General features: G+C 48.7%; 1 protein-coding gene across 1 annotated transcript in view; it reads right to left on the bottom strand.

Moving 5' to 3' along the window:
* AKAP6 (A-kinase anchoring protein 6) overlaps window positions 1–21,785 on the bottom strand; it is a 340,821-nt gene that overhangs the window by 19,271 nt on the left and 299,765 nt on the right. The window contains exons 10-11 of the mRNA XM_089691196.1: window positions 19,548–19,694; window positions 15,923–16,138 (exon numbers count right to left, since the gene is read on the bottom strand). Coding sequence (XP_089547322.1) covers window positions 15,923–16,138; window positions 19,548–19,694 — 363 coding nt within the window. The remainder of the gene's footprint in view (window positions 1–15,922; window positions 16,139–19,547; window positions 19,695–21,785) is intronic.

Here is a 21,785-nt window from a genome sequence, read left to right as displayed (position 1 = left end):
CCATTTTTGGAGTTTTTTGGCTTTTTGTTTCTCCACATTTTTGCGTCATACCAATTCAAATAAAAGAAATAAACATGAGAATGCCGAAACATTTGTAAATGCAACAATTCTTTGGGGCAAAGTGGGGCATTATTTGACAGAAATGCAGGGGTGCCAATATTTTTGGCCATGACTGTACATGGACAGGTCAGATCTAAAACCCTTTAGAAATATTCAGTTACAAAAAGACTGCAGTAACCCACGGCAGTCAGTTAGTACTGCTGTGTTTGAGGACTCTCATGCATCCAGTGCACGTGTTTCTTTTAGGCCTCATTCACACTATAATTGCAGAAACACTGATGGAAACTGATACGCAGATTTCACTTGAAGAGACATCAGATTACATCAGTTTTCATGTGCACGTCAATGAGGTTTGATATTCCTGCACAGAAAAAACCTGCATGTGTTACTAGTATTGTGGTGTGAATAGGACACATAAAGAACAATTGATTTTGTTGTGCCCTCGCAGAACGCATGCAGAAAAACTGACGTCTCTGCACCATGGTGTGAACAAGCCCTTACAAATATGTGGAAATCAGTACACTGGTTTTCCTTACCAAATTTTTGTTTTTATTGTGGTTTCAGCACCAAAAGACATGTAGGAAAAACTATGCACAGCACCCCCTGACCCCTTTCCTGACTCTTAGGCCACAACCTCATCTGAACTCTAAAACATAACTAACCCCTAAATTAACCATAAACACTTAACCTTCACCCAGACTGGATTCACATGGTTACATTTTACCCCAGTGCAAAAAAAAAAAAAAAAAAAAACCACATCAGAATGCTTGTCAATGCACAACAATGTGTGTCAAAATGCACTGTAGCATGCTTTTAATATGCTTTGCAATGCACTTTGTATTGACTGTTAATGCATGTCACAATGCAGACCAGCATGTGATAACACATATGTTATGATGTGTTTCCATAGGTTTTAATGCAAACCGCATTAAGCAAAAACACAAAGCTGTGAATCTAGCCTTAACCAAACCTTAGAACATAACTAGAGATGAGCGAATCGAACTCGGCGAAGTGGAATTCGTTTCGAATATTAGGAATCCGAAAATTAGCAGACTTCGGATGCGCGAATCAAAATTTTTCCAAAAATGGCGGCGACATGTGCGGCGACGGAGCGGGGATCTCTGGGAAGGCGCGCAGACAAGGCGCGCTGACCCATAATGCATTCATTCATGACATGTGATCGCATTAGCCAATCAGCAGCCAGCCAGCCAGCACTGTGTAATGGTGGAGCTATAAATTGCGGCCATCTTACAATTCTCCATTTGCCTCTGGTCATTCAAGAGAGACAGACCTCTCTGTATTAGGGACACAGAATCGTTACTTAGGGACACAGAACCGTTACTTAGGGACACAGAACCGTTACTTAGGGACACAGAACCGTTACTTAGGGACACACAATCGTTACTTAGGGACACAGAACCGTTACTTAGGGACACAGAACCGTTACTTAGGGACACAGAACCGTTGCTTAGGGACACACAATCGTTACTTAGGGATACAGAACCGTTACTTAGGGACACAGAACCGTTACTTAGGGACACAGAACCGTTACTTAGGGACACAGAATTGTTACTCAGGGACAGACACAGAATTGTTACTCAGGGACAGACACAGAATTGTTACTCAGGGACAGACACAGAATTGTTACTGAGGGACACAGAATTGTTACCTAGGGACACAGAATTGTTACCGAGGGACACAGAATTGTTACTGAGGGACACAGAATTGTTACTCAGGGACAGACACAGAATTGTTACTGAGGGACAGACACAGAATTGTTACTGAGGGACAGACACAGAATTGTTACTGAGGGACACAGAATTGTTACTGAGGGACACAGAATTGTTACTGAGGGACACAGAATTGTTACTGAGGGACAGACACAGAATTGTTACTCAGGGACAGACACAGAATTGTTACTCAGGGACAGACACAGAATTGTTACTGAGGGACACAGAATTGTTACTGAGGGGCACAGAATTGTTACTGAGGGACACAGAATTGTTACTCAGGGACACAGAATTGTTACTCAGGGACAGACACAGAATTGTTACTGAGGGACACAGAATTGTTACTGAGAGACACAGAATCGTTACTCAGGGACACAGAATTGTTACTCAGGGACACAGAATTGTTACTGAGGGACACAGAATTGTTACTCAGGGACACAGAATTGTTACTCAGGGACAGACACAGAATTGTTACTGAGGGACACAGAATTGTTACTGAGGGACACAGAATTGTTACTGAGGGACACAGAATTGTTACTCAGGGACACAGAATTGTTACTCAGGGACAGACACAGAATTGTTACTGAGGGACACAGAATTGTTACTGAGGGACACAGAATTGTTACTCAGGGACACAGAATTGTTACTCAGGGACAGACACAGAATTGTTACTGAGGGACACAGAATTGTTACTGAGGGACACAGAATCGTTACTCAGGGACACAGAATTGTTACTCAGGGACACAGAATTGTTACTGAGGGACACAGAATTGTTACTGAGGGACACAGAATTGTTACTCAGGGACACAGAATTGTTACTCAGGGACACAGAATTGTTACTCAGGGACAGACACAGAATTGTTACTGAGGGACACAGAATTGTTACTGAGGGATACAGAATTGTTACTCAGGGACACAGAATTGTTACTCAGGGACACAAAATTGTTACTGAGGGACACAGAATTGTTACTCAGGGACACAGAATTGTTACTCAGGGACAGACACAGAATTGTTACTGAGGGACACAGAATAGTTACTGAGGGACACAGAATTGTTACTCAGGGACAGACACAGAATTGTTACTGAGGGACACAGAATTGTTACTGAGGGACACAGAATTGTTACTCAGGGACACAGAATTGTTACTCAAGGACACAGAATTGTTACTCAGGGACAGACACAGAATTGTTACTGAGGGACACAGAATTGTTACTGAGGGACACAGAATTGTTACTCAGGGACAGACACAGAATTGTTACTGAGGGACACAGAATTGTTACTGAGGGACACAGAATTGTTACTCAGGGACACAGAATTGTTACTCAGGGACACAGAATTGTTACTGAGGGACACAGAATTGTTACTGAGGGACACAGAATTGTTACTGAGGGACACAGAATTGTTACTCAGGGACAGACACAGAATTGTTACTGAGGGACACAGAATTGTTACTGAGGGACACAGAATTGTTACTCAGGGACACAGAATTGTTACTCAGGGACACAGAATTGTTACTCAGGGACAGACACAGAATTGTTACTGAGGGACACAGAATTGTTACTGAGGGACACAGATTTGTTACTGAGGGACACAGAATTGTTACTCAGGGACACAGAATTGTTACTCAGGGACAGACACAGAATTGTTACTGAGGGACACAGAATTGTTACTCAGGGACAGACACAGAATTGTTACTGAGGGACACAGAATTGTTACTGAGGGACACAGAATTGTTACTCAGGGACAGACACAGAATTGTTACTGAGGGACACAGAATTGTTACTGAGGGACACAGAATTGTTACTCAGGGACACAGAATTGTTACTCAGGGACAGACACAGAATTGTTACTGAGGGACACAGAATTGTTACTCAGGGACAGACACAGAATTGTTACTGAGGGACACAGAATTGTTACTCAGGGACAGACACAGAATTGTTACTGAGGGACACAGAATTGTTACTGAGGGACACAGAATTGTTACTGAGGGACATAGAATTGTTACTGAGGGACACAGAATTGTTACTCAGGGACACAGAATTGTTACTCAGGGACAGACACAGAATTGTTACTGAGGGACACAGAATTGTTACTCAGGGACAGACACAGAATTGTTACTGAGGGACACAGAATTGTTACTCAGGGACACAGAATTGTTACTCAGGGACACAGAATTGTTACTCAGGGACAGACACAGAATTGTTACTGAGGGACACAGAATTGTTACTCAGGGACACAGAATCGTTGAAATAAAGAGTATGTCAGACAACATGCAGAGGAGTGGCAGAGGAGGCAATGTTTTAGGAGCGAGCAGACGTGGCAGCAGAGGAAGGGGTCGAGGCAGCACTAGTCGCAGCCAGAGGCCAGTGCTCCCGGTGTCATCCAGCGGTCATGTCTCCACCGACAACCCTGCCGTCATCGATTGGTTGGCTCGGTCGTCTTCCTCTTCCCAGGTCACCTCTGACACCTACAGCCAACGGTCGGTGGGTACGTCAGACACAACCGTTAGTTGGCATGGCCCGGGAGCAAGCCCACTGAAATCACGTGTCCTCTACCTGCCCCTGTCCTTTGGTGTTCCCTCACCAAGCGAAGTATCGCATGCTGTGGGCTCAGCCCCACTGTACAGTGAGGAAGAGCTAACAGAGGGCGGTCAGGAACGGGGGGAGACATCCGCCTCTTCAGCAGCCAGGCGAAGAAGTACTGGCGAGGAGAGTGGCTCGGTAGCCGGTCTAGAGACAGGTCTGTCTCCTGACCCACACGCAGCCGAGGGGGCTAGTAGTGAGGCGGAGACCCTAATTGATGATGATGAGGCTGATCGCACTTGGCAGCCTCGTCGTCATCAGGCTATTGCTTCCGCATCATCAGGAGAAGAGGGTACCAGCTTGGCAGCGAGCAAAACAGTCGGTGGGTTGCCCAGGAGGCAGCAGGGTCGCAGCAGTGTCAGTGGAGGCAAACGGCCACGGAGTAGAGCACCAGCTCCACTGCAGCCTACCACCACGGCCAGTAGTGGTGCCGGTGTGCACGGAGGAAGTAGCAGTCAGCCAGTGAGGAGTAGCGGGGGCAAAGTTTCCTACTCGGCGGTGTGGCAATTTTTCGTCAAGCCGCCCGAGGAAGTAAACGTAGCCGTATGTCGACTATGTGGCCAGAAAGTCAAGCGTGGCCAGAGGGCCCATGTTGGGACTACAGCGTTGCGTCAGCATATGCAGCGTCGCCATTTGGTGGCCTGGGAAAACCGTGATAAAGATACGGCGGTTCTGCCTGCCCCAGCCCCCGCTCCATCACCCGCTCCGTTACTTGCTCCGTCACCCGACGTCAATCGCCCTCTATCAGCCAGTCAAGGCTCCAACACCTCTGCTGAGGGGAGTTGTCGCTCGTTGGCATCTTCCGCTCGTTCAGATGCTCCTTCTCCTGCTACTCCTCTTCACGGATTCCGTCAGCAGTCTTTCTTGGAATCCGTTTTCCAAGAGACAACAGTTTGCGAGCATGCACCCGACGGTGCAAAAGCTGAACGTCCTCCTGTCCAAGTTGCTGGTGCTGCAGTCCCTCCCTTTCCAAGTGGTGGACTCAGCACCTTTCCGAGAAATGATGGCTTGTGCCGCGCCGCGGTGGAGAGTGCCAAGCCGGCATTTCTTCGCCAAAAAGGCAGTGCCAGCCCTGCATTCACATGTAGAAGAGATGGTGGGCCAGTCTTTGAGCATGTCGGTCTCTGCCAAAGTGCACGGCAGCGCCGACGTGTGGAGCTGTAACTACGGTCAGGGACAGTACATGTCATTTACGGCCCACTGGGTGAACGTGGTGCCGGCACAGCCGCACCAGCAACTTGGACAGGTCACGCCGCTTTTGCCTCCACGTTTGCACGTCCTTGGTCCGGCAAAGATGTCCGCCTCTACCACCTCTTCTTCCGCCGTGTCCTCAGCTGCCACCCCCGTGCCAAGTCCCATTACCCAACCAGCATATCACATGTTCAGGGCGCAACGGGGTCACGCTGTGCTGCACCTGGTATGCCTTGGCGAACGTAGTCACACAGGGGAGGAACTTCTGAGTGTAATGAACAGAGAAATCGACAGATGGCTGTCTCGTCGCAAACTGAAAATCGGAACCATGTTGACCGACAACGGAAAGAACATGGTGTCTGCTCTGCGTCAAGGAAGGTTGTGCCATGCGCCATGCATGGCTCACGTGTTCAATCTGGTTGTCAAGCGGTTCCTAAAATCCACCATCCCACTGCAAGACATCCTTAAAATGTCACGTAAACTTTGCATGCATTTCAGCCATTCCTACACCGCAAAGCACACCCTCCTTGAGCTGCAGCGGCAGAACGGAATTCCACAGCATCGCCTGATCTGCGACGTTGCAACAAGGTGGAATTCAACCCTACACATGTTAGACCGCCTTTACGAACAGCGAAAGGCCATCACCGATTTCCTGATGTTACAAGCGGATAAAGGTACTCCCCTGTGTAACTTCGATGTCAGCCATTGGCAGCTCATTCGTGACACCTGCCGCTTGCTCAGGCCCTTTGAGGAGGCCACGCTATTCGTGAGTCAGCAGGACTATGGGATGAACGACGTCATTCCTCTGTTGCACATCCTGGAACAAATGCTGTTAACAATGGCTGGTCAGGGTGCGGTAGACGTGGCGCACAGATCTCAACGCCACATGACCCCTGTGGGGGCAGGACAGGAAGAAGAGGAGGAGGTAGAGGAGGACATTGGTGCTCAGGAATTATTGAGTGAAATGGGTGGTTTTTCCACTCAGTGGACAGGAGTGGAGGAGCAGGAGCATCTGGTAGAGGAGGAGGAGGAGACAGAGGACCCAGACGCACCGTGGCAGTATGCTGTGGAGATGGAGGCAGGGAGTCCCTCGCATTCCTTGGCACAAATGGCCCATAGCATGCTCGGTTGCTTGCGTAGCGACAGCCGAATAATAACCATCAGACAGAGGGATGACTTTTGGCTGTCCACCTTGTTGGACCCTCGCTACCGTTCAAAAATGGTGGCCTTTTTCACACCTGCTGAGAGGGAGGCCAAAATAACGTACTATAAAAACCACCTATGTAGTCAGTTGGTCTCTGCCTTTCTGCGCCAACGTCCATCCTCAGACACTGTGGGCCCTGTGCGCTCGCGTTCCGCTGCCATGGCAGCAGGGGAGGGGTGGGGTGGTAGGAGCAGTGGCAGCTCCACCAGCAGCGGCTGCCACAGTCTGCAGTCGATGATGAGTAGCTTTCTTCACCAGCGCAGTGAGGAAACTACTAACCAGCCGCAGCAGCAGCAGCATCAGGTGGACCTGGAGCAGGACCTCAAACAACAGGCTTGGGCCTACTTGGACAGCACCCTGCCAACCGAGGTAGACAATCCCCTTGACTACTGGGCAACGAAACTTGACCTTTGGCCCCAACTAGCTGAATTTGCCCTTGAAAGGCTGTCATGTCCGGCCTTAGCGTGGCATCGGAGCGCGTGTTTAGTGCGGCAGGAGGTATTGTAACTCCGCGGAGGACACGACTGTCCACCCAAAGTGTGGAGAGACTCACGTTTGTGAAAATGAATCAGGAGTGGATTAGTCTGGATTTCAAACCACCAGTTCCTGACACAACTGACTAAATCCGCCATGAATCATGCCCCAAACATGTGCCACTTTCAGGTCTCCTCACACTGCTGGTGTGTTCCATTTTGTCATAGGGTGCTGGCAGATTACGGGCCTCCCATTGCTGCTGCCAGGCCCGTAATCTGCCATGGGCCCCTGTACCGCCTCCTCATGCTGCTGCCAGGCCCGTAATCTGTCATGGGTCCCTGTACGGCCTCCCATTGCTGCTGTCTCCATCGCCACACTCTGCCATGTGCCACTTTCAGGTCTCCTCACACTGCTGGTGTGTTCCATTTTGTCATAGGGTGCTGGCAGATTACGGGCCTCCCATTGCTGCTGCCAGGCCCGTAATCTGCCATGGGCCCCCGTACCGCCTCCTCATGCTGCTGCCAGGTCCACAGTGTCTCATGGGTCCCTGTACGGCCTCCCATTGCTGCTGTCTCCATCGCCACACTCTGCCATGTGCCACTTTCAGGTCTCCTCACACTGCTGGTGTGTTCCATTTTGTCATAGGGTGCTGGCGGATTACGGGCCTCCCATTGCTGCTGCCAGGCCCGTAATCTGCCATGGGCCCCCGTACCGCCTCCTCATGCTGCTGCCAGGTCCACAGTGTCTCATGGGTCCCTGTACGGCCTCCCATTGCTGCTGTCTCCATCGCCACACTCTGCCATGTGCCACTTTCAGGTCTCCTCACACTGCTGGTGGGTTCCATTTTGTCATAGGGTGCTGGCAGATTACGGGCCCCCCATTGCTGCTGCCAGGCCTGTAATCTGCCATGGGCCCCTGTACCGCCTCCTCATGCTGCTGCCAGGTCCAGAGTGTCTCATGGGTCCCTGTACGGCCTCCCATTGCTGCTGTCTCCATCGCCACACTCTGCCATGTGCCACTTTCAGGTCTCCTCACACTGCTGGTGTGTTCCATTTTGTCATAGGGTGCTGGCAGATTACGGGCCTCCCATTGCTGCTGCCAGGCCCGTAATCTGCCATGGGCCCCCGTACCGCCTCCTCATGCTGCTGCCAGGTCCACAGTGTCTCATGGGTCCCTGTACGGCCTCCCATTGCTGCTGTCTCCATCGCCACACTCTGCCATGTGCCACTTTCAGGTCTCCTCACACTGCTGGTGTGTTCCATTTTGTCATAGGGTGCTGGCAGATTACGGGCCTCCCATTGCTGCTGCCAGGCCCGTAATCTGCCATGGGCCCCCGTACCGCCTCCTCATGCTGCTGCCAGGTCCAGAGTCTCTCATGGGTCCCTGTACGGTCTCCCATTGCTGCTGTCTCCATCGCCACACTCTGCCATGTGCCACTTTCAGGTCTCCTCACACTGCTGGTGCTGTCCATTTTGTCATAGGGTGCTGGCAGATTACGGGCCTCCCATTGCTGCTGCCAGGCCCGTAATCTGCCATGGGCCCCCGTACCGCCTCCTCATGCTGCTGCCAGGTCCAGAGTGTCTCATGGGTCCCTGTACGGCCTCCCATTGCTGCTGTCTCCATCGCCACACTCTGCCATGTGCCACTTTCAGGTCTCCTCACACTGCTGGTGTGTTCCATTTTGTCATAGGGTGCTGGCAGATTACGGGCCTCCCATTGCTGCTGCCATGCCCGTAATCTGCCATGGGCCCCCGTACCGCCTCCTCATGCTGCTGCCAGGTCCAGAGTCTCTCATGGGTCCCTGTACGGCCTCCCATTGCTGCTGTCTCCATCGCCACACTCTGCCATGTGCCACTTTCAGGTCTCCTCACACTGCTGGTGCTGTCCATTTTGTCATAGGTTGCTGGCAGATTACGGGCCTCCCATTGCTGCTGCCAGACCTGTAATCTGCCATGGGCCCCTGTACCGCCTCCTCATGCTGCTGCCAGGTCCAGAGTGTTTTATGGGTCCCTGTACGGCCTCCCATTGCTGCTGTCTCCATCGCCACACTCTGCCATGTGCCACTTTCAGGTCTCCTCACACTGCTGGTGTGTTCCATTTTGTCATAGGGTGCTGGCAGATTACGGGCCTCCCATTGCTGCTGCCAGGCCCGTAATCTGCCATGGGCCCCCGTACCGCCTCCTCATGCTGCTGCCAGGTCCAGAGTCTCTCATGGGTCCCTGTACGGCCTCCCATTGCTGCTGTCTCCATCGCCACACTCTGCCATGTGCCACTTTCAGGTCTCCTCACACTGCTGGTGTGTTCCATTTTGTCATAGGGTGCTGGCAGATTACGGGCCTCCCATTGCTGCTGCCAGGCCCGTAATCTGCCATGGGCCCCCGTACCGCCTCCTCATGCTACTGCCAGGTCCAGAGTCTCTCATGGGTCCCTGTACGGCCTCCCATTGCTGCTGTCTCCATCGCCACACTCTGCCATGTGCCACTTTCAGGTCTCCTCACACTGCTGGTGTGTTCCATTTTGTCATAGGGTGCTGGCAGATTACGGGCCTCCCATTGCTGCTGCCAGGCCCGTAATCTGCCATGGGCCCCCGTACCGCCTCCTCATGCTGCTGCCAGGTCCAGAGTCTCTCATGGGTCCCTGTACGGCCTCCCATTGCTGCTGTCTCCATCGCCACACTCTGCCATGTGCCACTTTCAGGTCTCCTCACACTGCTGGTGTGTTCCATTTTGTCATAGGGTGCTGGCAGATTACGGGCCTCCCATTGCTGCTGCCAGGCCCGTAATCTGCCATGGGCCCCCGTACCGCCTCCTCATGCTGCTGCCAGGTCCAGAGTCTCTCATGGGTCCCTGTACGGCCTCCCATTGCTGCTGTCTCCATCGCCACACTCTGCCATGTGCCACTTTCAGGTCTCCTCACACTGCTGGTGCTGTCCATTTTGTCATAGGGTGCTGGCAGATTACGGGCCTCCCATTGCTGCTGCCAGGCCCGTAATCTGCCATGGGCCCCCGTACCGCCTCCTCATGCTGCTGCCAGGTCCAGAGTGTCTCATGGGTCCCTGTACGGCCTCCCATTGCTGCTGTCTCCATCGCCACACTCTGCCTTGTGCCACTTTCAGGTCTCTTCACACTGCTGGTGTGTTCCATTTTGTCATAGGGTGCTGGCAGGTTACGGGCCTCCCATTGCTGCTGCCAGGCCCGTAATCTGCCATGGGCCCCCGTACCGCCTCCTCATGCTGCTGCCAGGTCCAGAGTCTCTCATGAGTCCCTGTATGGCCTCCCATTGCTGCTGTCTCCATCGCCACACTCTGCCATGTGCCACTTTCAGGTCTCCTCACACTGCTGGTGTGTTCCATTTTGTCATAGGGTGCTGGCAGATTACGGGCCTCCCATTGCTGCTGCCAGGCCCGTAATCTGCCATGGGCCCCCGTACCGCCTCCTCATGCTGCTGCCAGGTCCACAGTGTCTCATGGATCCCTGTACGGCCTCCCATTGCTGCTGTCTCCATCACCACACTCTGCCATGTGCCACTTTCAGGTCTCCTCACACTGCTGGTGTGTTCCATTTTGTCATAGGGTGCTGGCAGATTACGGGCCTCCCATTGCTGCTGCCAGGCCCGTAATCTGCCATGGGCCCCCGTACCACCTCCTCATCCTGCTGCCAGGTCCAGAGTCTCTCATGGGTCCCTGTACGGCCTCCCATTGCTGCTGTCTCCATCGCCACACTCTGCCATGTGCCACTTTCAGGTCTCCTCACACTGCTGGTGTGTTCCATTTTGTCATAGGGTGCTGGCAGATTACGGGCCTCCCATTGCTGCTGCCAGGCCCGTAATCTGCCATGGGCCCCCGTACCGCCTCCTCATGCTGCTGCCAGGTCCACAGTGTCTCATGGGTCCCTGTACGGCCTCCCATTGCTGCTGTCTCCATCGCCACACTCTGCCATGTGCCACTTTCAGGTCTCCTCACACTGCTGGTGGGTTCCATTTTGTCATAGGGTGCTGGCAGATTACGGGCCTCCCATTGCTGCCAGGCCCGTAATCTGCCATGGGCCCCCGTACCGACTCCTCATGCTGCTGCCAGGCCCGTAATCTGTCATGGGCCCCTGTACCGCCTCCTCATGCTGCTGCCAGGTCCAGAGTGTGTCATGGGTCCCTGTACGGCCTCCCATTGCTGCTGTCTCCATCGCCACACTCTGCCATGTGCCACTTTCAGGTCTCCTCACACTGCTGGTGGGTTCCATTTTTTCATAGGGTGCTGGCAGATTACGGGCCTCCCATTGCTGCTGCCAGGCCCGTAATCTGCCATGGGCCCCCGTACCGACTCCTCATGCTGTGACGTTGCAACAAGGTGGAATTCAACCCTACATATGTTAGACCGCCTTTACAAACAGCGAAAGGCCATCACCGATTTCCTGATGTTACAAGCGGATAAAGGTACTCCCCTGTGTAACTTAGATGTCAGCCATTGGCAGCTCATGCGTGACACCTGCCGCTTGCTCAGGCCCTTTGAGGAGGCCACGCTATTCGTGAGTCGGCAGGACTATGGGATGAAAGACGTCATTCCTCTGTTGCACGTCCTGGAACAAATGCTGTTAACAATGGCTGGTCAGGGTGCGGTAGACGTGGCGCACAGATCTCAACGCCACATGACCCCTGTGGGGGCAGGACAGGAAGAAGAGGAGGAGGTAGAGGAGGACATTGGTGCTCAGGAATTATTGAGTGAAATGGGTGGTTTTTCCACTCAGCGGACAGGAGTGGAGGAGCAGGAGCATCTGGTAGAGGAGGAGGAGGAGGAGACAGAGGACCCAGACGCACCGTGGCAGTATGCTGTGGAGATGGAGGCAGGGAGTCCCTCACATTCCTTGGCACAAATGGCCCATAGCATGCTCGGTTGCTTGCGTAGCGACAGCCGAATAATAACCATCAGACAGAGGGATGACTTTTGGCTGTCCACCTTGTTGGACCCTCGCTACCGTTCAAAAATGGTGGCCTTTTTCACACCTGCTGAGAGGGAGGCCAAAATAAAGTACTATAAAAACCACCTATGTAGTCAGTTGGTCTCTGCCTTTCTGCGCCAACGTCCATCCTCAGACACTGTGGGCCCTGTGCGCTTGCGTTCCGCTGCCATGGCAGCAGGGGAGGGGTGGGGTGGTAGGAGCAGTGGCAGCTCCACCAGCAGCGGCTGCCTCAGTCTGCAGTCGATGATGAGTAGCTTTCTTCACCAGCGCAGTGAGGAAACTACTAACCAGCCGCAGCAGCAGCAGCATCAGGTGGACCTGGAGCAGGACCTCAAACAACAGGCTTGGGCCTACTTGGACAGCACCCTGCCAACCGAGGTAGACAATCCCCTTGACTACTGGGCAACGAAACTTGACCTTTGGCCCCAACTAGCTGAATTTGCCCTTGAAAGGCTGTCATGCCCGGCCAGTAGCGTGGCATCGGAGCGAGTGTTTAGTGCGGCAGGAGGTATTGTAACTCCGCGGAGGACACGACTGTCCACCCAAAGTGTGGAGAGACTCACGTTTGTGAAAATGAATCAGGCGTGGATTAGTCTGGATTTCAAACCATTAGTTCCTGACACAACTGACTAAATCCGCCATGAATCATGCCCCAAACATGTGCCACTTTCAGGTCTCCTCACACTGCTGGTGGGTTCCATTTTGTCATAGGGTGCTGGCAGATTACGGGCCTCCCATTGCTGCTGCCAGGCCCGTAATCTGCCATGGGCCCCCGTACCGCCTCCTCATGCTGCTGCCAGGTACAGAGTGTGTCATGGGTCCCTGTACGGCCTCCCATTGCTGCTGTCTCCATCGCCACACTCTGCCATGTGCCACTTTCAGGTCTCCTCACACTGCTGGTGGGTTCCATTTTGTCATAGGGTGCTGGCAGATTACGGGCCTCCCATTGCTGCTGCCAGGCCCGTAATCTGCCATGGGCCCCTGTACCGCCTCCTCATGCTGCTGCCAGGTCCAGAGTGTCTCATGGGTCTCTGTACGGCCTCCCATTGCTGCTGTCTCCATCGCCACACTCTGCCATGTGCCACTTTCAGGTCTCCTCACACTGCTGGTGTGTTCCATTTTGTCATAGGGTGCTGGCAGATTACGGGCCTCCCATTGCTGCTGCCAGGCCCGTAATCTGCCATGGGCCCCCGTACCGCCTCCTCATGCTGCTGCCAGGTCCAGAGTGTGTCATGGGTCCCTGTACGGCCTCCCATTGCTGCTGTCTCCATCGCCACACTCTGCCATGTGCCACTTTCAGGTCTCCTCACACTGCTGGTGGGTTCCATTTTGTCATAGGGTGCTGTATGGCCTCCCATTGCTGCTGCCAGGCCCGTAATCTGCCATGGGCCCCCGTACCGACTCCTCATGCTGCTGCCAGGTCCAGAGTGTGTCATGGGTCCCTGTACGGCCTCCCATTGCTGCTGTCTCCATCGCCACACTCTGCCATGTGCCACTTTCAGGTCTCCTCACACTGCTGGTGGGTTCCATTTTTGTCATAGGGTGCTGTATGGCCTCCCATTGCTGCTGCCTCCACCGCCACACTGTGGCTCCACACTCTGGTTTTGGCCCCGTGACTGCCCAAATGAGTGAAGTGTGCGGTGATTCTAAGATCGACGGCACTCATCTGCATGTCATACTGACTGACAGTATTATTTCTCTTTCCCAGCAGACACTAAGGGCATTTAAATTAAAGGTACAGTGTTCTGCACTAATATAAAGGCTCTCTGAAGCCTAGAAACACCCTTTTATAAGTTAAATTCGCAGCGAATATATTCGCCTCGAATCGAATTTATTCCTCAAATTCGCCGAATCAGCCGAATCAAATTTTTGAATACTTCGCTCATCTCTAAACATAACCCTTAACATCTAACCTGGCCCTAATGTGGTTCTAAAGCCTGAAGTAAGAACTAATTAAAGTGGTTGTAAAGGGTGAAGGTTTTACTTTCATGCATTCTATGCATGAAGGTAAAAACCTTCAGTGTGCAGTTCCCCGCTCAGCCCTCCCTAATACCTGATCTCGATCCAGCGATGTGCACGAGAGCAGAGACTCTCCAGGGTCTCTCCTTCCCCATTGGCTGTCACAGCCAATGAGAAGGGATCAGGGGCGGGGCCAAGTCCCTCTCTCTGTGTCTTATAGACACACAGAGGTGGCTCGGGAGCAAGCACACAGACTTGTTTGTAATTTTTAAAAAATCTGAAACTTTAGCATGACTTTAACACTTAATCTTTAAATTCACCCTAAGTTTAAACATTATCTTAGCACTTAAAAATATTTCTTAACACTTAAACTTTAACTCGATAACATAATAGCTCCTTAAAAATGTATTTTAACGTTAAATCTTGAACCCTAGCGCTAGTAATTCTTTTATTCAGTATTTACTCGGTCCTCTCTGGGACACTAGAGCTATCCTACCCAGTGGAAATTCTCCAGTCTCACCGCCAAAGCAGTGTCAAGACAGCAGTGCTGAGAATCACAGATGTGGGTGTCAATACTTTTTTTACTATTTTCTAACAGATCAATTACATCTTTCATGAATTGTGTTCACCTGAAACTCAGAAGGGCAGCCACATGGCATTGCAGTGGTCACATCCGTTAGTGAAAAACACTGCTACTGCTAAGAACAGTACATGGATGCTTTCACATTACCACAATTCCTCTCATTATTATAGGTCATCTGATGCCAGCTGATTAAAAATTACAGAATCCTCTAAACCAGTGGCTCTCAACCTTCCTAATGCCATGACCCTTTAATACAGTTCCTCATGTTGTGGTGACCCCCAACCATAAAATGATTTACCCAGTAATTATAATTCATGAGTGTTGTTTTACCTCCAATACTGCTGCTTTCAACACAGTAGCTGCTTTTAACAGAGTAGCTGCTTTCAACACAGCAGCTGCTTTCTACACAGTAGCTGCTCTTTACACATCGGAAATATGTGTTTTCTGATGGTCTTAGGGGACCACTGTGAAAGGGTCGTTCGACCCCCAAAGGGGTCACGACCCACAGGTTGAGAACCACTGCTCTAAACAGTACAATTTACAAAGCACCTTGGTGTAACGCCTAACAGAAGAAACTTTTTTTTTCTTTGAATCCATCTTCTTGTGGTCCTAAACAAAGACTCTTTGGTGCCTTTAGGGGTCAAAGACTTCTGATGTGCTCTTTGTACCCATACATAACCTTTTTGTACGTAACTTTTCTCATCCAGCAAAATTTTTACATTTTCAAACTGGCTTGATCCACTGTGATTTTCGGCCTTGCTTATCAATAGCTATGAGTTTTTAAGAGTACGATAAACCTTTTTGGAAGTGAAAATCTATATAACACATAAAGCAGAGACATGCTGTATTTTCTGAGTAGCAAACAAAAATGCTAAGGTTTGCTTTTAGGTTCCATAAGCATGATAAATATTTGGAAGCAATAACCAAAGCCGCAGCAATGGTTTTTATTTAAGGACCTTGCCTGAATAGCTCATTGTTGTGTTGTAGTTTGGTGTATGAAGAAGAAATACAACTGATAACTATAGCAATGAATGATTAGATGTGTTATGACAATGGAGGGTACCACAAAACGTATGTTGGCCTAAAAAAGATTCATATCTTTATCACTGGAAAATGTAGGTTAGCCATACATAGACATGTTTATCATTATGTAGCAGAAGACAAAACAAAATAAAAATGTAGGCTACCTGGAATTGATGAAGCTCTCTTTGCAGATGTTCTTTACTGTTTCCATCTCCTTCTTTGTCCACCCTCAGACTAGAGTTATACAAGGCTAGTTCAGTATCTCTCAGCCAAGACTTTAGCTCCTTTACTCGCTGATCAAGTTGCTGCACCAGACCTCCACTCCCAGGAGAGAGCACAGGATCGGGTGAGGAATATGATAGCGCTTCAGAAAGAGACCTCTGTGGAAGAGAGTAGCAGAAAAGTGAGACTTTAATCAGTGTTTCTCAACCTTTTTTCAGTAATGGCACCCTTTAAAATAATGCATAATCTAGAGACACCTCAGTCTAAAATGTACAAAATGTAAATGCTACCTATCAATGAAAAAAACCGACCCCTGCAAAATGCATACAACCGACTTGATGAAATAAAAGTGGTTCTAAAAGTTCTTTTTTTTTTTTCTTTAAAAAAATACAAACAAGTCTGTACTTATCTGTTCTGTTCAAGGGTTTTGCACAGAGCAGTCCCGATTCTCCTCTTCTCAGGTCCCCCGCCGATGCTTGTGGCTCTTTCCCCTTGCTGAGTGCCCCCAGCACAAGCCGCTCGCTCCTGAGCCAGCTCTGTGTACTGTAAGACGCCCATAACATGGCTCAGTCCTTCTCCCTGCCCCCTGCTTCCTCCTCACTGGCTGTGATTGTCAGCAGCAGGAACCAATGGCTCCTGCTGCTGTGTCTCAGCCAATGAGGAGAGAAAGACCCAGGAGATGTGAGGCTCTTGTGTACAGTGCTTGATGAAGATCAGGCTGAGGTAAGTATTGGCAGGGGGACTGCAGAGGAAATGCCAGGAAAACAGCCTTTAGAACCACTTTAACTTCACATCAAAAGCCTCCCTTCACATCAGAGGCCACCCTTATACATGATAGCCACTCATCATACAAGTCACAGCAGCACCCCTATCGGAGAACCCCACAAACACTCCACCCCACCATTACAGAAGTCCCCTCTTTACATCAGAGACCTACCTATAGACTCCAGCAGTGTCGTAGAGGGAGGGTGGCAGCCTGAAGGAAGTATACTTTAGTCTTCTCCCGAATGCTGAGGGAAGACCTGCATGTTGCCTGTCGTGGATCAGAGTCATGCATTGCCATGGTGCTGAAGAGCCAGTTACCATTATCATTTTTGCCATTGTTGGTTGTTATGGTGCTGGCAACTGGCCTAGATGCAACATGGCAACTCATGGTGCTAATCCAAGAAAAATTGTGGCCTGGGTTCAAAGCACCCAGACAGCACACTAGATAAGCGTGCCACCCTGACCAAAGCTACAATACTGCCATAAAATTAGGACTGGTTTATTATAGAAAGGATATTTAATGTGGTGGCATTTTACAGGGATACAGCTGTGCCAGAATACAAGATGCTAGTGCGATCTGCTTTGTTAATAGGGGTCTGAGGCTTCAATTTGTCATACCTGTGTTTCAGCAATTATTACTGTAACATAATCCTTTAATGCCAGATGATATCCATCATTGCAGCCAGACAATGAAGTAAATGCAAGCTAAAACACTTGACTTTTAGGAAATGTTTTGTGTGCAGGAAGCCTTAACACATTACTGCCCCTATACTAAAAATATGTAGGAAAGCCAAACTTGTAAAAGAAGGAAGTAAAGACTGACTCTTTCCATTTCTTGCAGCATCAAACACTGATCTACTGCTTCAAAATCTTTCCCTAAAGTATGCTGGAAAATTGACACTTCTGCAAGTGTCCATCTCCTGGGTCCCTAACCCAGCCCCTGCTATCTCCCTATGACCATTACTGAGGAATAAAGTAGTGGCATGAGGTAAGAGAAAGCAACCAGAAAATGTTGCAAGGGATCTACATCTCAGGGAAGTGTGGAAGTGAAGGTTTTCATTGGTGAGCAGTTATGAACAGTGCTCTGCAGCATGGGTACCTGGAAAGGTCAGTACCTACTGACTTCTTGTACAGGTATGGCTTTTCTGCTTTAAGGGGGGGGGGGCAGTATTTTTTTCTATATAAAAAAACCACACAAAAAGAATGTAAAGTCATGCAGTGCTCTTCTAACAAGACATATGCACTACAAGACCGTGCAACACTAATAGATCACTTACTATAGTGATACCTTTTCCAACTTTGCTTGTTCACCTAGTGATGTGCTCTGTAAAAGCTCCTACTTAACATGCTATTTGCTTGGCTGTCATGATAGTCCAGGGGCCTGTACTTTCAGATTCAAAGACCTGGATGAAGTACACAGAACAGGAAGTGCTACATGTCCATAACTGCATATATGTTCCATGTCAATGACTTAGAGAGGAATTCCAGGTATGGATATTTTATACATAGTTACATTCATCCAGCTTGGACCAATGTAATTATGTATATACCATACCATTCACAGAATGCTCTGCATTTTCTGAATTAATGAAAAGCATTTGAAAGGACGAGATGGAGAGAGTGACTGCTCAGCACAGGACCTGGAAGAAACAGCAGATCACTGGAGTAGCGGTGTCTACTTCAGTGGTCTCCAGCTTCCACGGGCTTCGGCTAGGTATGGTATATACATACAGTAGTTACATTGGTCCAAGCTGGACCACTGAAACTATGTATAAAATATCCATACCTGGAAGGTTATCATGGCATCAAGGCAACTAGAGTTTTCAAATGGATGTCAACTATGACAACCTCCATGTTCCTTTCATGGGAGGTTTTCTTTACAAAGGGGAAATTTCCAGGAGTTAATATCTAAAGGTTTTCCTCCTTTAAGAACTGAATGCTATTATCCCAGGCATACCTGAAATGTCAGTTTTGAAAACAACAAAATGTTTTACACCCGTGTCTTTACTAACAGGTTGTTAAGAAAATTAAATAACAGGAACAACCTACCATTAGATCTCTGGGTAGTGGGTATTGGACACACCTAGCAATTGCTGGACCATTACCAGATAACTTGCTGAATTTATGCATTAGAATTTGCTTTAGACAGAACACTCCATGACTTTGTTTTAGCAAATTATATCCCAGATATTGAAGACTGCGGTGACAGTTAACAGAAAAGAATTATCAAATCTATGTCAAAAGGACATGAGATTTACTATAGCTGGAGGGTGAAAAATCTGGTGCAGCTCTACATAAAAACCAAACAGCTTCCAGGTTTTATTGTCAACTCTTAATTAACCCCTTGACGCCGATCACACGCAAATAAGCAGCCTCTTGGTGTCTGGGCCTTGACACCGAGCGGCCGCATATTTGTGTGCAATTAAAAAATACATATGTGCTAAGAGCGCGCACTCTGCACGCTCCCAGCAGATATGTCCGCTACTCCTGGAAAGGTCCCGATCTCCCCTTTCGATCGGGACCTTTTCCGATCATGTGACCCCCGTGACACTGAATCACGGCGGTCACATGACCCTAAAACCCCATCCTGCCTCCCGGATTCTGGAACTCTTAAAATGCCGGGAGGCGCCGGTGCCAAGAGGTTAAACAAGCTGACGTTAGAAGCTGACTGACTACCATGCACAGCTGCACCAGATTTCAAGTGTTCTAGTCTTAGTAAATCTCCCCAATCTCTCTTCCACTATTATTCTGGCAGAATAATACTTTGGTTCAAATGTTTGTAATTAACCAGAATAAGCTCACCTTGAGCATGTCCCACTTCTCCTGAATCATCTCTTCCTTGTCTTGGATGTTAATGGGTAGCACATCACCTTCCTTCCTCAAGGTCGCCAGCTGACGAAGTAAAGCGTGCATCCTGTCTTCCCTCAGTGACATCTCCACACTGCACCTCTGTAGAATGAATGAATGCAGATATGAATATATATTGCTACAAAAAAATCATTTTACAACATGAATAAAAGTGACCCGGCATACTGGAAATTTTCTTTTGTCAACAGTGGTTTTACCTGCAAAAGGATCTGCAATTATAGTTAACCGTGCTTGTTACTTATACACCTCCATCACATTTCCTAGTCAGAACATTGAATTTAGTGATTCCTGGTTCAAACTTGAAGTTTCTTGGGTCACGGCTCCCAGGTTGCTGGACAGAGTAGATTATTCTGAGTTACTATTTCAATCATAGGGTGGAGGTGAGGAGGTGGCACAAGGGTCTGCACTGCTGACCTAGAACAAAGTAGTCTTTGCTGTCTCCGGTGCAGAAGAGGTGTGTGGATCAACAGAATAACTGAAAACAACTGAAAACTATTTTGCAGGTAGACCTGTTAGAATTTTTGCCTTTTATATGTAGCTAGAGTTCCCCTTTAAGGACATAGCGTCCAAAAAAAATGTTTTATCACTTTATAAGGACTGTTTCCGGACTTTATTGTTGCACGAGGATCACATGGAGAGCAGTCAGAAATAGGAACTTAGCTTTGTATAGAATGAAAAGCTTATTCCACACATCTTTTATTTCTGTTTAGAGACAACTGCAGAGTCTGGCTGTTTAATGTTGTTTTACACCTCCCTCAGTATTTGTCTGTGTGTTCCTATCCATCCTTTTGTACAACTGCTGTATTCACTGTTGGCACTGTGTAAATACAAATATGCCAACATGCAACATAAAAGCTGTCCCCCGTGGAGTGGTGCAGTGCCAGAATACGAAGGACATGCAGGAATAAATCATATCGCCTATAAGCAGAGCTATATACACGTTATGTATTGCACACAGGGGTGAAATACTCATGAATTGTTTTAGAGGTGTATTAATCTGAAATTCTGACTCAGACATGTCTGTGTACAAAAGTGTACATGGGAATGTTTGGCTGGGGGGGTGGGGATAAATCCCCCATTCTTCCTTTGCCCCATCCAAAGAAAAAACATCAGCACAATAACCTCAAAGGACGTTGAAAAAGAAGTTCATCGTTGCTATAGAGACTCAATTTTGGAAAGGATAAGGCAAAGTACAGCAAAGGGGGTGGTGCAGGGGGAGGGATAAAAGATTCTACTAATCCCCCATCCCTAAACTCACATAGCCATTTAAAAAAACCTCGAAGGCCAAACGGACAACATAGGCTTTGTATAGCCAATAATCAAGTTCGTTAGAGTATTGTCAGTTGCTAAAACTGGTACATTATTTGCTTTAATTGTTTAACCCCTTGTCTGATCAAAGAAAATATTTCATTGTATTATAGAAAAAATTGTGAGTGTCATATTTGTAATGGAATATACCAAAGAGCCAATCTCTCTACTCATGTATACATTGAAAATGGCCATACATGGATCAAAATTTGGCTGGCTCAGCAGGGACAGGCTGGCTGTACAGAAGTCGATCTACCATTTGAGTGTGTGGATGGGAAAATCTGGCCATTTTGTTTGTGCTCAACCCAGCCGATTGAACAAAAAAAAAAAATTACTAATGTATAGGCTGCCTTAGGTTCTACTGAGGTCAGTGGATAAGGAACTTACCTGGCTCCATAGAGTCCTGTCTGATTTTATACCTTTGGCTTTTTCTGGCCATAAATGTAGGTCAATATGTGTTAAGGACACAGCTATAAAATTTATTGTATATCAGCTATATCATACATTTTTCGTATTTTAAAATAGCCATATCATGAAAATTTGTATTAAACTATTTTGTGTTCTCATTTAGATGCCAACACGTCTACAAACCCTAAAGCTGGCCATACAAGTGGCAACTTTTAGGCAATTTCAACCACTTTCTATCAAACAAAACCAATTTTCCAGCAAATTCAACTCACATAGCCATTTAAAAAACCTTGAAGGCCATATAGACAACATAGCCTTTATACAGCCAATAATCAAGTTCGTTAGTGTATTGTCAATTGCTAAAACTGGTACATTATTTGTGTTAACTGTTTAACCCCTTGTCTGATCAAAGAAAATATTTCATTGTATTGTAGAAAAATTTGAGAGTGTTATATT

Source organism: Staurois parvus, unplaced genomic scaffold (genome assembly GCF_062004578.1).
Source record: "Staurois parvus isolate SC_StPar_1 unplaced genomic scaffold, SC_StPar_1.0 ptg000553l, whole genome shotgun sequence".
In the NCBI taxonomy this organism is placed as follows: Eukaryota; Metazoa; Chordata; class Amphibia; order Anura; family Ranidae; genus Staurois; species Staurois parvus.
This window is presented reverse-complemented; position numbering and strand designations above follow the sequence as displayed.